The sequence below is a fragment of the Leuciscus leuciscus genome, assembly GCF_965113295.1.
Source record: "Leuciscus leuciscus genome assembly, chromosome: 5".
In the NCBI taxonomy this organism is placed as follows: domain Eukaryota; kingdom Metazoa; phylum Chordata; class Actinopteri; order Cypriniformes; family Leuciscidae; genus Leuciscus; species Leuciscus leuciscus.
In genome coordinates, this window is record NC_138729.1 from 16,486,611 (window position 1) to 16,501,388 (window position 14,778).

General features: G+C 41.2%; 1 protein-coding gene across 4 annotated transcripts in view; it reads left to right on the forward strand.

The window, feature by feature from the left end:
* abr (ABR activator of RhoGEF and GTPase) overlaps positions 1-14,778 on the forward strand; it is a 330,545-nt gene that overhangs the window by 195,787 nt on the left and 119,980 nt on the right. For all 4 annotated transcript variants that reach the window (XM_082171387.1, XM_082171388.1, XM_082171389.1 and 1 more), the window contains one exon: positions 2,723-2,891. In XM_082171387.1, coding sequence (XP_082027513.1) covers positions 2,723-2,891 — 169 coding nt within the window. The remainder of the gene's footprint in view (positions 1-2,722; positions 2,892-14,778) is intronic.

A 14,778-nucleotide genomic window follows, 5' to 3' on the forward strand; every position in this document is an offset into this window, starting at 1 on the left:
GGACAGTTATTTGTCACCACTTTTTGCCAGGGTTGATATTATGTCCCAGCACGGATGTACCAATACAAATAAATAAAACATTTCCAGTTAACTAGCAAAGTATTCGTTTCGTTCGTTTGTTAAATAAGAAGCAATCTAGCGCTGAAATGTGTTTTTTTTAATCAAGTGATCAAAGTGCTCGTTGCCGTTGCGATCAGTGGCGCTGATACAGTGTTCTCGTGGCTCGCGCACACACCGCAGCGGCCGCACATTCTTCACTCAGACGCGCGCTTCAGTCCGTTGAGGAGACTCTAGGCTACTCTATTCGTTCCGATGAAATCACAAAACAAAATTCATACAAATCTGTCCCTGCTTGATATACAACCGCTGATAAACATAATCGGTTTTGATGAAAAAGAAAAATATATACGAGTGCAGATTAGAACTCAGAACCTTTGACACGCTTGGCAAGTTCTGCCACTGGACCATTAAAGTACATACCGGTACGTGGAACAGTCGATCTATGTAGCCTATTTATTCACGTGAAAAAAACAACATATAGCCTAGTGGAGTTGATCTCATTAAATGTCTAAGTAAACCCAGTGTACTATTTAAATCGATTGCTGGACATTGTAATGTTATTCTACATTTGTCTGATTTATGATTTAGCATTGTATTAGCAGTAGCACGGGCACAAGGCTACATTGCGCATGCGTCGAACCGTGCGAACCGCGCGACGCACACACGCACCGAACCGAGACAAGCGAACCGAACGGTTCGGATGTTTTTTCATGTACCGTGCCACCCCTAGTGATGGGAATTACACTTATAAATAAACGGCGTTACTAACGGCGTTATTTTTTTCAGTAACGAGAAATCAAACTAATTACTGCTTCCTTCATTACAACGCCATTACCGTTACTGTCAATAAAAATGCGGCGTTACTATAATTGAGCTCACTGAAGCGGTTTTCATCCGAGTTGGCTCTCTCTCAGACATAGGAGCTGCAAAGTTTTTTCTCTGGTGTGTGAGTGTGTATGAGGCGCAGACTGGACAAAAGCGAGGCGAATGCCGCGAGCACGCTCGACAGTGCGCGAGAGAGACCGAGTGTGTCCGAGAACGCGCTCGACAGTGCGCGACAGAGACCGAATGTGTCCAAGCATAAATACTTTATTTATAAATAAATTACACATTTCAGCATTAGAATAATCTCTGTAGCATATTGGTATCATATGCAATGTTTTAATTAGTTTATATAACATAAACTCCAAAATAACCTGCAGGGAACGTTCAAACATATTTGTTTGACGGTTGTGAACACGTGCGGCAAACACGACTAGAATTTGGCTAAAATAAATAACATCTGATGATGACGTCCTCTGTAGGTTATAAAAATAAACCACGAAAAGATTATATTGTATTATTATTATTTATGTTGATACATTGTTCAGTATTATATTGAGAGCACTTTTTGTTAAACTTACTATTGTGAGGAAGAAAATACTTCAAGTAGGCTATAGGCTGCAGAATGTCTACCCAGTTGTAAAGGTGTGTCAGTTTTATCATTTTAATTTTATGCACTAGTGTATGTGTATGTATATTTTTATTAGGCTACTATTTATTTATTTTTGGTACATTTCTTAAGAAGCATGATTTATTTTTAGACTTATTTGTTGGCCAGTTGTGGTCTGTGCAATAAATATTAAAAGTTCTAAACCACCTATTGTTTTGTTGTCCCACTATAGTAATGATAATATTTTAATATTTAAGTTAATAGGTGTCTCTCACATTGTCCCACAGCAACATTAAAATAGTGTAGATTAGTGAACAATGTTTTATAATAATAAGATTTTTTACTTTTTTTTAAAGTAACGCAATAGTTACTTTCCCTGGTAATTAGTTACTTTTGTAATGATGTAATTCAGTTACTAACGCAGTTACTTTTTGTGAGAAGTAACTAGTAACTATAACTAATTACTTTTTTAAAGTAACTTACCCAACACTGTATATATATATATATTTTAGCTCAACTGTCATGGAATGGAACACACAGGATTGTGGAATATCATAGGCAGTGAAGGATATATCTATGCTACCTTCAAAAATCGATCAGATATTCAGAAGGTATCTCAGGAGACAGGAAGTGAAGCTAACATTAATTTGGAATTAACCTGGGAATGCATCCTCCGAGGGCAGCATTTTTAAGTTTCAGACGCAGCCATAATCTACTTTGCCTCATATGCTCGGCATTATGGGACATTCAGTTCTGGGTTTTGTTCTCAGCACTGGCAGAGACTGTAAAGTATTCAGCATGTTTTTTCAGACTGAATTAAGCAGGAGATGATTTTAATTGGCATGATGATGAACAGATTATATGCTGCTGCAGAGCCATGTGACAGACAGAGCAGCTGCAGAGCATCACAATCATCTCACAATAAGTGTGCATTATCAAGCTTTTCTGCAGTGGAAACACATTTTGATTCCTGAAGCGTGCGTGTGTGTACTGTATATATTCTCCATAGTATATATTCTCCATAGTGAATGCTTAGATTAATAGCTTACATAAATCTCAACAGAGCCAGGAAGAAAATTATATCATGAAGCACTTAATACACTCAAATTATATACTTAATATGTAAATACATTAAGGTAAATTAATTTAGTTAAAGCAATAAAAAATAACATAATAAATCATGCTTTTATTTTACATTTAAGTATGCTTCTCTCTTTGTGTGTTTGTCAGGAGGCATCAGCAGTATGAGTGTAAATGGTACATCCCTCTGGCTGATCTGAGCTTCCAGACTCTGGATGACACGGACTCTCTCCCTCACGTCCAGACACTCTCTGAGCACGAGATCGAGGAGATGAAGATCAAGATCTCCACCATCAAAAGCGAGATCCAGAAAGAGAAGGTACAATCTAAATGAGGATTTATGATAAAACCTAAGCTAAATATTAAGCTAAATATTAGTGGTGCTTGTTAAGACCTTGCCTATACTTAGGGTTGGAAATTTAGCAAACCCTGTATATATTTACAGTACATACATAATTATTAGGCAAGTTGATATTCTGATCAAATATTTTTTACAATCACATTTTACCAATTGAAAACCACATCATTCTTAATAATTACTATTAAGATTGTATATAATCATTAATCGGCAATGTGTAATTGTTGATGAGGGCTTAAAGTGAAAAACTATGGAGCTAGAATTGTGTCTTTATTACATGCGATCAAATAAATGATCTGAGAGAAAAAAAAAAGTTTGAGAGAAAAAGTTATCGCACTGATAGCAAAAAAGCATTTCATGAGAGAAAAAATGTTCATACCAATAGCAAAAAATAATAATATTTGAGACTAAAAAAAGTTTTGAGAGAAATATTTTCTAATAGAACATAAAAAATAGAACATAAAAAATATATAAATTATTTCTGAGAAAAAAAATCTCTCTCAAAATACTTTGAAAAAACTCTCAAATATATATTTTTTGCTATCAGTGTGAAAACGTTTTCTCAAAAAAAAAAAAAGTGTTCCTCTCAAAACGCTTTTCTTTGCTCTCGATGCAATTTCTTGCTCTCGTGTCAGGATTTTGCTTTTGCTGTGAAAATTGTGTCATGGGCGGGGCCACGTTCCTATTGGCCAGTCGGGTGAGCATCGTCTTGTCTTGGGAGTCGAACTGAATCATTACACCATTGTTCGGTTCACCGGCATAGATGCCGCCTCTGCCTTAGTTGAGCATAATACACATTCATTCATGAATATGAGTGCTATTTTGTTAATGTTTAATCTTCAGTGATGCTGAATTTGCTCAGTCAGCTACCCATCGAGTTGTGTGTGTCATCATCTTACCCATACGCGTAGGTGCTTCAAAATCTAAGTTTTGTCCCCCCCACTATTTCCCAATGTAAGATTTTGTTTTGCATTGCCTGCCTATCTCTGCCCTTTTCGGAGTCTCCAAATGAATCCATTCTGCAACTTTTAAATACATAATTACATTTTTAAAAACGAAATTATAGGCTTAAGTGCAGGGTCCGAAAGTTGGTCGTTTTGTTGCTATGGTTACACACACACACACACACACACACACACACACACACACACACACACCGTTGGCGGTGCGCTCAAAGTCATCTGTCAGTTGTGCAGTTACCCAAAATCTCCTGAATGAAGTTAAAACCCATCATGTCACTGGATGAAATCAAATCGACTAGCAAAAATACAGCAGGCCGCCTTATAAGGATATTATATAGGATATTGTCATTTCGCCGTAAGGTTTTTTATTTTTTAAATAAGAGACGATCTAGGGCTGAAATGTGTTTTTTTTAAATCAGTGATCAAAGTGCTCGTTGCCGCTGCGATCAGTGGCGCGATACAGTGTTTTCTCGTGTGGCTTGCGCACACGCCGCACTGTCTTCACTCGGACGCGCGCTTCAATCCGTTGCGGATACTCTCTATTCGTTCTGGTGAAATAACAAAACATAATGCACACAAACGTGTCCCTGCTTGAAATACAACCACTGATGAACATAATCGGTTTTGATGAGTGAAAAAAACTATACGAGAAAAAAATATATACAAGTGCGGACTTGAACCCAGAACCTCTGACACGCTTGGCGAAAGTTCTACTACTGGACCATTAAGATATACGTTAGTTAGTCACACGAAAATTCTTGGCACTGACAACATATAGTAGGCTACATCCAGTGGTGTAGTCTAGTTTTTTGTAGTGAGTATACTGTAATTCCCCCCACCCCCACCCCGCCTCAACTCAGCCAGTTAAGAGCTACATTTAGCCTTAGATGTTACATGAATATGGTCCCTGAACCACAGGTTTTATCAGCTGACAATTAAAAAAAACAAAACAAATTAAAACATTATACAAATACAAATTTGCTTTTAGAAATGGTTTTCTAATCGTTTTAATAGATTGTATTATTATTATTATTATTATTTTAAAATACATTATACTGTGCAATTTTTTTCTAATTTCTTTGAGTTGGACCGAACTTTTATTTTGGTGGGTTGTACACATTTGAGTTTCAGTGTGTTTTAATAAACTATTATTATTATTAGGCCTACTTGAAGTATACTCTACTGTGCAATAGTAATATATTTCTGTTATAATTTCTTCAAGTTATACCGAACTTATAGTTTTATTAAATGAAATGGTGAAATTCTCGTGAAGTGACTTTCATACCAGCTCTGCGATGAAGTGCACATATGTAGCCTACATCATGTCTCAATACAGTGAAACGCTGAAAGCACCACGAGCGTGAGTCACGCGTGCTTCAGTTTGTGTGTGTGTGTGTGTGTGTGTGTGTGTGTGTGTGTGTGTGTGTGTGTGTGTGTGTGTGTGTGTGTGTGTGTGTGTGTGTGTGTGTGTGTGTGTGTGTGTGTGTGTGTGTGTGTGTGTGTGGAGCACACATTGAGCGCGTAGAACAATTGCAGTCTCTTTTAACTTTAATATTCACAGACATTATAGTCCATATCGAGATTTGATTCATTGTACAGCCCTACTTTTGATTTATTCATTCAAAAATAGCCAAATTCCGTGACAGGATTCCACGATTCTATCCGTGTCGCTTCGCAAACACAGACGGGGTGAATTTATGAATGAAACTGTGTGAAAGTTCTGACACAAAACTAAGTTGTTACGTATCCTCACGCTTTTTTTAAGTGGGTATACGGAAATCCTTGGCCTTTTCTAGTGGGTATACGGCGTATACCTGCGTATCACGTAGACTACACCACTAGCTACATCTCATTAAACGACAACTTAATCCCCATGTAGCCTACTATTTAAATCGATTGCTGGACATTGTAATGTTATTGTACACAGTGGCGTAGACAGGGGAGGGGCCATGGGGGCACTGGCCCCTCCTGAAAACTGATTGGCCCCCCAATGTGCCCCCACCCTTCTACTTGTCTGTCACTTAAAATTTCAAATTATATCTTTCGGCTTGCTTTTGAATAATTAACGGTTCGGCAATGCTATAGTAGTTGTAGAACACAGATTAGTGAGCTTCAGTTTTCCAACTAAAAAAAAGCACATGGTAAGTTGAGCTAATTTATATTCCTTTTTTTTTTAATTAGCGAGTTGTTGCAGCGCTAGGTTTTTGTACCGTCTCCAAAAAGTGAAGAACAGTGTTCGATGTCATTACAATGCTCTGTGGCTGAATGAATGTAAACCATCAGGGTTTTCCTGTGTAGTGATTTTTTTCGGCCGATACGCAACTGATATTGTAAACTATATGCCGAAGCAAATCGTCAGCTATTATGTTTATCTCACGCTTTAAAAATGTATCTTCCACAATTTAAAGCTGTAAATATCAGACGTGGAGGTCAACTTGAGTTACGTGACTGCACGCGAATTTAATGATTTCTAATAAATGAAGAAAATTACTTGACTTTGAATTGAGAACGAATACTCTAAATTAAATCAGTGTCGTACCCACTGATCTATATAATGACATTGTCATTCTATGTCATTCTATATAGATCAGTGGTCGTACCGCATGACTCGATAATGACTTTATAAGAATTGTAATTAAACTTAAAGTTAATAAAAAATGATTGCGACATTAAAATGATTGCGACATTAGCTAATATACAAACTGCAAGCGATGGAAACAGCGGCGCTGGCGCCTCTGATCAGAGTCTACGAGCTGCAGGACGCCGTGCAATCACAAAACAATACAGGAGTAGAGGAGAATCTACGAATATTGTGTGTTTGGATTTAAACTCTTCGAAATGGACCATATTAATAAAAATTATTTTGTTATGCACAATTTGCAACCCAGACATGGTATGTAACGGTCTCTTATGGATAATTTCTCATAATATCTAGATTATGAAGATATTTGATGTTGAGTTTTCTTGCTGTCTGAAACATAAAATAGATGGTGTTTTTCTTCAAATATCTTGTAGTTTTGCAATGTTGTATGGCACAATCTGGCTATTTTTTTGTGTCAAGCAAAGTGAACAATATATAAGATTCATTTAATTTGCATGTAGTTAAACTATACCCTTTTGAAAAAGTAGCTATACCTCTAACAGAAAGTATGGATATATGATAGTATACAATCATATATGCACAAGGCTAATTAGCCTTGGCATATTTAGATTTTGTCTATTCATCAATGCAAATTTACTGCAAATGCTGCTATGCAAATTTAATAGGATGTGGATACAAGTTATTATTGTTGTATTTAACTATTAAAGTTATATTAATTAATTGTGTATTTATTATATGAATAATATACTTATGCATTTGTATAAATTAGGCTGTTCTATTTATTTATTTTTGCCCAAGCATTTAAGGTTGTGAGGATTTGTGTAAAGTTTATATAACCTAATGTTGAGTTTTATTATTTTTGTGAGTTGTACTCTATTCACAGATTGGATTCTTGTATTTATTACAGTTTTTCACTTCTGAAAAGTGAAAAGTGAATACAAACTGAATTTGACTGTTTTTATTTATCGCATTGAATAAATGCCATACAAAAATAAATTAAAAAAAGCTATCACTGTTTATTGAGGATTTTAAAGCTTACTGAACTTTAAATGATTTGGATATAATCTACAGTTTTACATATAAACACAACATAAGATTGGCCCCTCTGTATTAATTGTGGCCCCTCTTGTGCCCCCCAGTTGAAAAAATCCTAGAATCGCCCCTGATTGTACATATATCTGATATTGATATTGCCCCTCTGTATATTCACCAGGCCCACCTATTAATGACGTTCTGTATCCGCCAAAGGAAACATGGAAGTTAAAATACTGAAATAAATACTGATAACATATTTTGAGCATTTAAGTGCTTATATATATATATATATATATATATATATATATATATATATATATATATATATATTCCCTCGAAACCCCCTAGCATTTACTGATTTCCGGCCTAGGAAAATGTACATCACCCTTTATTCAAATGTTATTTTATATGCTTGGAGGAGTCAATTGTTTTATTTGTGATAACGCAATAAAACATGCCAAATTGTGGCTTTTTTTGTTTGTTTTTTGGCCAGGTTGTCATACAAAGAAATGATGTATAACACAAAAAAAAAAAAAAAAAAAAAAACTCTGGGCAGTGGACTTTTATTTTGATGGTGCTGAGAACAGGTTAGCCAGATCCTGAACACACAGCGCTCCTATTCTCTGTCTACATTAATTAACGATCTGTTTAACAGTCCTATCTAATAAAGTAAACGGTATATGAAAAAGGTATGGTGTGATTGCCGAATTGAGTTCTCTTTTGCGTCGTCTTGCGCTTGAAAATGGTTTGATATCACATTAAATGCGCACACAGGAATTGGTTGATAAGCACTTAAAGGGATGCTTCACCTCTGGAAAGATGAATGTGTATTTAAAATGGGTCATTTATTTAGAAGAAATGTGAAATTATTTTTGAATTTAGAGCTTTCTAGACTGAGAAAAGCCAGAATATATATTTTTGGCTTATGTGGATGAAAGACAACAACTCACAGAATGCACTTGCTTCGCTGCCCTAGGAGGCCACTCCCAAGCCATGCCTACCGGTAAGAGAGCGCAGTTTAAAACAACAAGGCTAGGCTACTAGTGGGTCTCCGTGAAGAGTCTGCCCGGGATTTCGAGATCGCCCAAAATGTCCGGGATTCGACTTTTGCGTTCTACAGTCACCATTCATTATGTTTACTGTGGCGAGAAGGATGAGGCTGAGGGCCGTGGGAGAATGATGAGAGGTCGGTGGCGTGATTACTGACACGCACCGTTCTCGTATCTCTCACAGAAGGAGCGGGAATTTTCTTAGCAATGTTAAAATGCACATCAACCGATCACTTCATGTAAACACTACATTCAGATTCACCAATCGGAATGAATTCAGTTAGATTGAAACAAAAGGTGTGCATGTAAACAATGAATGGCGACTGCAGAAAGCAAAAGCCAAATCCTGGACATTTTGGACGATCTCGACGGCCGGACCTGTCCGGGAAAAAGAGGATGGTAACCCCTACTACTCAGCTTTCTCCTACTACTCAGCTTTCTCCACAGAACAAGAGCCTGCTAGCTTAGCTTCCAAAAAAAGATGGCTGACACTATGTGTACATTCTGTGAGTGAGATCCCACCCTCTATGGGCGGGTTGAAAACATGCAGAACAGCCCCTACTACTGGCTGTAGTCTCTAAGCCTCTGGCCAAAAGATACTCAGATGACGCAAAGGAAAGGTGACACCCCGACTCTTAGCCTCGGTAATGTGGCTTACTCCACTGTATGAACGGATTTGTTTATGCTAGCTGTCAATTAGAGAATCGAACGAGTTCCCCTCCAAGAGCGCTCACTTCTGGGATTGTCGGATCTTCTCATCTGGGATTTCCTTCAGCTCTGAGCGATTACTGCACCACAGAGTCATGTAGTCCATAACATTGTCAAGATATAATATAACATCAGCACATTAACGACTGAGGAGTGGAGCTCTGGAGTCTTTAATTAGCTGTGGAAACCTGATAACATAATTTCCACTAAAGCTCATATACACACATTGAGAGGATGATAGCATCGGCCATAATGGAAACTTTCACAGACACAAAAATGCTAATACTAAACATAAAATAGCATTTCCAGAATATCAGCAATATTGCAAAAGTGATATTGATTTTGTACAACATTTCAATAAACTTAATATTAAGTGACATGTTAGGCATATTATTGTCAATACTGACAGTTTTTGCTTTATTTCTCCAATGAAAATTGTTCCAAACAAAGCCACAGCAAAAGAGTTAAGTGTCTCTGAGCAACTCTGTGTTTCATTTCTGAACGATTCGGTTCAGTGATTTAATGACCCATGCATAAGCACAGTCAGTAAGCACTTGCTTTGTTACTGAATGAATCAGCCATTTTGAACGAATCAGCTGAGCGAATGCTTCGACTCAATTTTAGAGAGTAGGGCTGTGTTAGAAATCTCCCCAAACCCTTAGGGCACTATTTAAGGGAACAGCCATTTGTAGTGGTGTCTGAAACCATAGTGGACGTTATCCAGTGCACTCATTCAATTCAATAATGAATCACAATAATGAGTGTACAATCGATGTACACTCAATGGCTAGAGAATACCCACAATGCACTGTGAGGGTCCAAATGTGGGTATAGCATAAAATCATAGAGGTATAAATTCCTTTTAAATTGATTATTAAATTGTTTAATTAAATTTAATAATTGTTCATTTTCTATTGTATTTTTTATAATTATATATTCGCATACAGCTTCAAATAATGTGTTGGACATTAGGGGGATTTGGAAACCTAATGATTCTTTAAAATGATGCTGAAAATGTCCTACCTTTCTATGGACATCCTGAATGTTCAACACTACATGTGTAGCAGTGTTATTTTAGTATTAGTTATGTACTAATATCATTTTTATTAATATGTTTTATTATTCATTTTTTATTATTATTTATGTTTAATTTTTTTTAGTAATGTTATGTTTTTTAAAATATTATTATTATTTAAATTACATTTATTTTTTTATTTTAGTTTATTTCCACTTAGTGCTTCAACTTAAAGTTTAGGATATTTGCCAAGGCAACATTTATAATTTTCCTTTAGTGTGTATGATTCATCTAATAAGGTTGTATACATAGTTTCCATGACTGAGAACTTTTCATTACTATTGGAGCTGCCAGTTTGCTAACTTTCAAATGATTATTAAACAGCAAGCACAAACTATGCAAAAGCGACAGCCCTTCTGTCACGCTCAGTGTCCTAATTCGCTCACTCATTTTCATTCTCTCCTTCAGGTGTGCTATATTAGTGGACTAATGTAAGAAATAGTGAATGAGGGTATAAGGGGCGATTTCGAACACAGCCTGGGTGTGTTTGACCTGAAGGGGCGCTGCGCAGCACCTATTGCTGAATGACATCATAAGTACAGCGAGGATACAGAGCCGTCTGCTCTCTAATCACCATACTTTGATGTCATACGGTCTGCACAGCGCTGCCTCAAGTCAAACACACCTAGGACTTGCTACATCCTATTTCATAATTAAAAGTATCCATCCATCCATCTTCTTCCGCTTATCCGGGGCCGGGTCGCGGGGGCAGCAGTCTAAGGTGGGATGCCCAGACTTCCCTCTCCCTAGACACTTCCTCCAGCTCTTCCGGGGTGACACCGAGGCGCTCCCAGGCCAGCCGGGAGACATGGTCCCTCCAGCGTGTCCTAGGTCTTCCCCGGGGTCTCTTCCCGGTGGGACATGCCCGGAACACCTTCCTGGGAAGGCGTCCAGGAGGCATCTGGAAAAGATGCCCGAGCCACCTCAGCTGGCCCCTCTCGATGTGGAGGAGCAGCGGCTCTACTCTGAGCTCCTCCCGAGTGACCGAGCTTCTCACCCTATCTCTAAGGGATCGCCCAGCCACCCTGCGGAGAAAGCTAATTTCGGCCGCCTGTATCCGGGATCTTGTCCTTTCGGCCATGACCCACAGCTCATGACCATAGGTGAGAGTAGGAACGTAGATTGACCAGTAAATCGAGAGCTTCGCCTTGCGGCTCAGCTCCTTCACCACGACAGACCGGTACAGCGACCGCATTACTGCAGAAGTTCCACCGATCCGTCTGTCAATCTTCCGTTCCATCCTTCCCTCACTCGTGAACAAGACCCCAAGATACTTGAACTCCTCCACTTGAGGCAGGAACTCTCAACCAACCTGAAGCGGGCAAACCACCCTTTTCCGACTGAGAACCATGGCTTCTTATTTGGAGGTGCCGATTCTCATCCCGGCCGCTTCACACTCGGCTGCAAACCGTCTCAGTGCATGCCAAAGGTCCTGGTCTGATGGGGCCAGCACGACAACATCATCCGCAAAGAGCAGAGATGAAATCGTGTGGTCCCCAAACCTGACACCCTCCCGCCCCTGGCTGCGCCTAGAAATTCTGTCCATAGAAATTATGAACAGAACCGGCGACAAAGGGCAGCCCTGCCGGAGTCCAACATGCACCGGGAACAAGTTTGACTTACTGCCGGCAATGCGGACCAAGCTCCTGCTCCGGTTGTACAGGGACCGGAAACCCCTTAGCAAAGGGCCCCGAACCCCATACTCCCAGAGCACCCTCCACAAGATGCTGCGAGGGACACAGTCGAATGCCTTCTCCAAATCCACAAAGCACATGTCGATTGGTTGGGCAAACTCCCATGAACCCTCCAGCACCCTGGAGAGGGTATAGAGCTGGTCCAGTGTTCCACGACTGGGACGAAAACCACACTGTTCCTCCTGAATCCGAGGTTCTACTATCGGCCGTATTCTCCTCTCCAGTACCCTGGCATAGACTTTCCCGGGGAGGCTGAGAAGTGTGATCCCCCTATAGTTGGAGCACATCCTCTGGTCCCCCTTCTGCCAGTGCAAAGGTACTGTCCCCGACTGCCACGCGAGGCTGCAGAGGTGTGTCAGCCAAGACAGCCCCACAACATCCAGAGATTTGAGGTACTCGGGGCGGATCTCATCCACCCCCGGTGCCTTGCCACCGAGGAGTTTCTTGACTACCTCTGTGACTTAAGCCCGGGTGATGGACGAGTCCACCTCCGAGCCCTCAGCCTCAGCTTCCTCAATGGAAGACGTGACGGTGGGATTGAGGAGATCCTCGGAGTATTCCTTCCACCGTCCGATGACATCCCCAGTCGAGGTCAACAGCTGCCCACCTCCACTGTAAACAGCGTTAGTAGGGCACTGCTTCCCCCTCCTGAGGCGCCGGACGGTTTGCCAGAATCTCTTCGAGGCCGACCGGTAGTCCTTCTCCATGGCCTCACCGAACTCCTCCCAAGCCCCGATTTTTTTTTTTGCCTCCCCAACCACCCGGGCTGTAGTTTGCTTGGCCTGTCGGTACCCGTCAGCTGCCTCAGGAGTCCCACAAGCCAGCCAGGCCCGATAGGACCTCCTTCTTCAGCTTTACGGCATCCCTTACTTCCAGTGTCCACCACCGGGTTCGGGGATTGCCGCCTCGACAGGCACTGGAGACCTTACGGCCACAGCTCAGAGTGGCCGCGTTGACAATGGAGGTGGAGAACATGGTCCACTCGGACTCAATATCTCCAGACTCCCTCGGGATCTGGTCGAAGCTCTGCCGGAGGTGGAAGTTGAAGATCTCTCTGACAGGGGATTCGGCCAAACGTTCCCAACAGACCCTCACAGTACGTTTGGGTCTGCCGAGTCTGTCCAGCTTCCTCCCCCGCCATCAGATCCAACTCACCACCAGGTGGTGATCAGTTGACAGCTCCGCCCCTCTCTTCGCCCAAGTGTCCAAGACATACGGCCGGAGGTCAGATGAAACAACCACAAAGTCGATCATCGACCTCCGACCAAGGGTGTCCTGGTGCCATGTGCACTGATGGACACTCTTATGCTTGAACATGGTGTTCGTTTTGGACAAGCTGTAACTAGCACAGAAGTCCAATAACAGAACACCATTCGGGTTCAGATCAGGGGGGCCGTTCCTCCCAATCACGCCCCTCCAGTTGTCACTTTCGCTGCCCACGTGGGCGTTGAAGTCCCCCAGTAGAACGACGGAGTCCCCAGTCGGAGCACTTTCCAGCACCCCTCCCAGAGTCCCCAAGAAGGCCGGGTACTCTACACTGTCGTTTGCGCCTATGGGCCAAAGACCTATCCCGACCCAAAGGCGCAGGGAAGCGACCCTCTCGTTCACCGGGGTGAACTCCAAAACATGGCGGCTGAGAAGCCGTGCGTGAAGGTGATCCCAACTATCTCTAGTCAGAATCTCTGAACCTCACGCACAATCTCAGGCTCCTTCCCTGCCAGAGAGGTGACGTTCCATGTCCCTAGAGCTAGATTCCGTGTCCAGGGATCGGGTTGTCGAGGCCCCCACCTTCGACTACCGCCCGATCCACTAAGCACCGGCCCCTGACGGTCCCTCCTGCAGGTGGTGGGTCCACGGAAGGGCGGCCCCACGTCGCTCCTTCGGGCTGAGCCCGGCCAGAACCCATGGGGGGAGGCCCGACCACCAGGCGCTCGCATACGAGCCCCAACCCCGGGCCTGGCTCCAGGGTGGGGTCCCGGCTGCACCATTCCGGGCGACGTCACGGTCCTCGAATTTATTGGCATCATAAAGGGTTTTTGAACCGCTCTTAGTCTGACCCGTCACCTAGGACCTGTTTGCCTTGGGAGACCCTACCAGGGGCATATAGCCCCAGACAACATAGCTCCTAGGGTCATTCGGGTACTCAAACCCCTCCACCACGGTAAGGTGGCAGTTAAGGAGGAATGATTAAAAGTATCATTTCATATTTTTTTATTAAAACATTGAAACATCATTTCATATTTCTCTATTCAAACTTTTGTTTAAACAGTAGTCTTTTGTAACATTTTTATGCAGTTGTAATTGCAGTGTAAATGCATTTCTTAGCATTACACATTTAGAGCGTGTAAAAAGACCAGAAATCATTCAATTGACTCTGCTGCAAGCAGAGAATCAAAATCAAATATGTATTGTGCACAAGTTTTATTAACTAAATCACGAACACAACTGATCTAAACAAACACACACACACACACACACACACACAATCACACATACATGGGTAAAATGGTAAGTGACAATGAAATCGGAAACGTAAACATGAGGCTATGGAAAAGATTAATTTAACCATGAAATGAACCATCATCTTTTTATTTTCAAAGCCTTGTAAAAGGGTTCACAGCTTCTGACTAAACCGCTGTTTAGTCAGTTATTTGTACAATACTTGCATTGCCGTTGCAGTTGAAGCAGTTTCATAAAGTTCCTTTTCGTAAAGAGTCGATGGC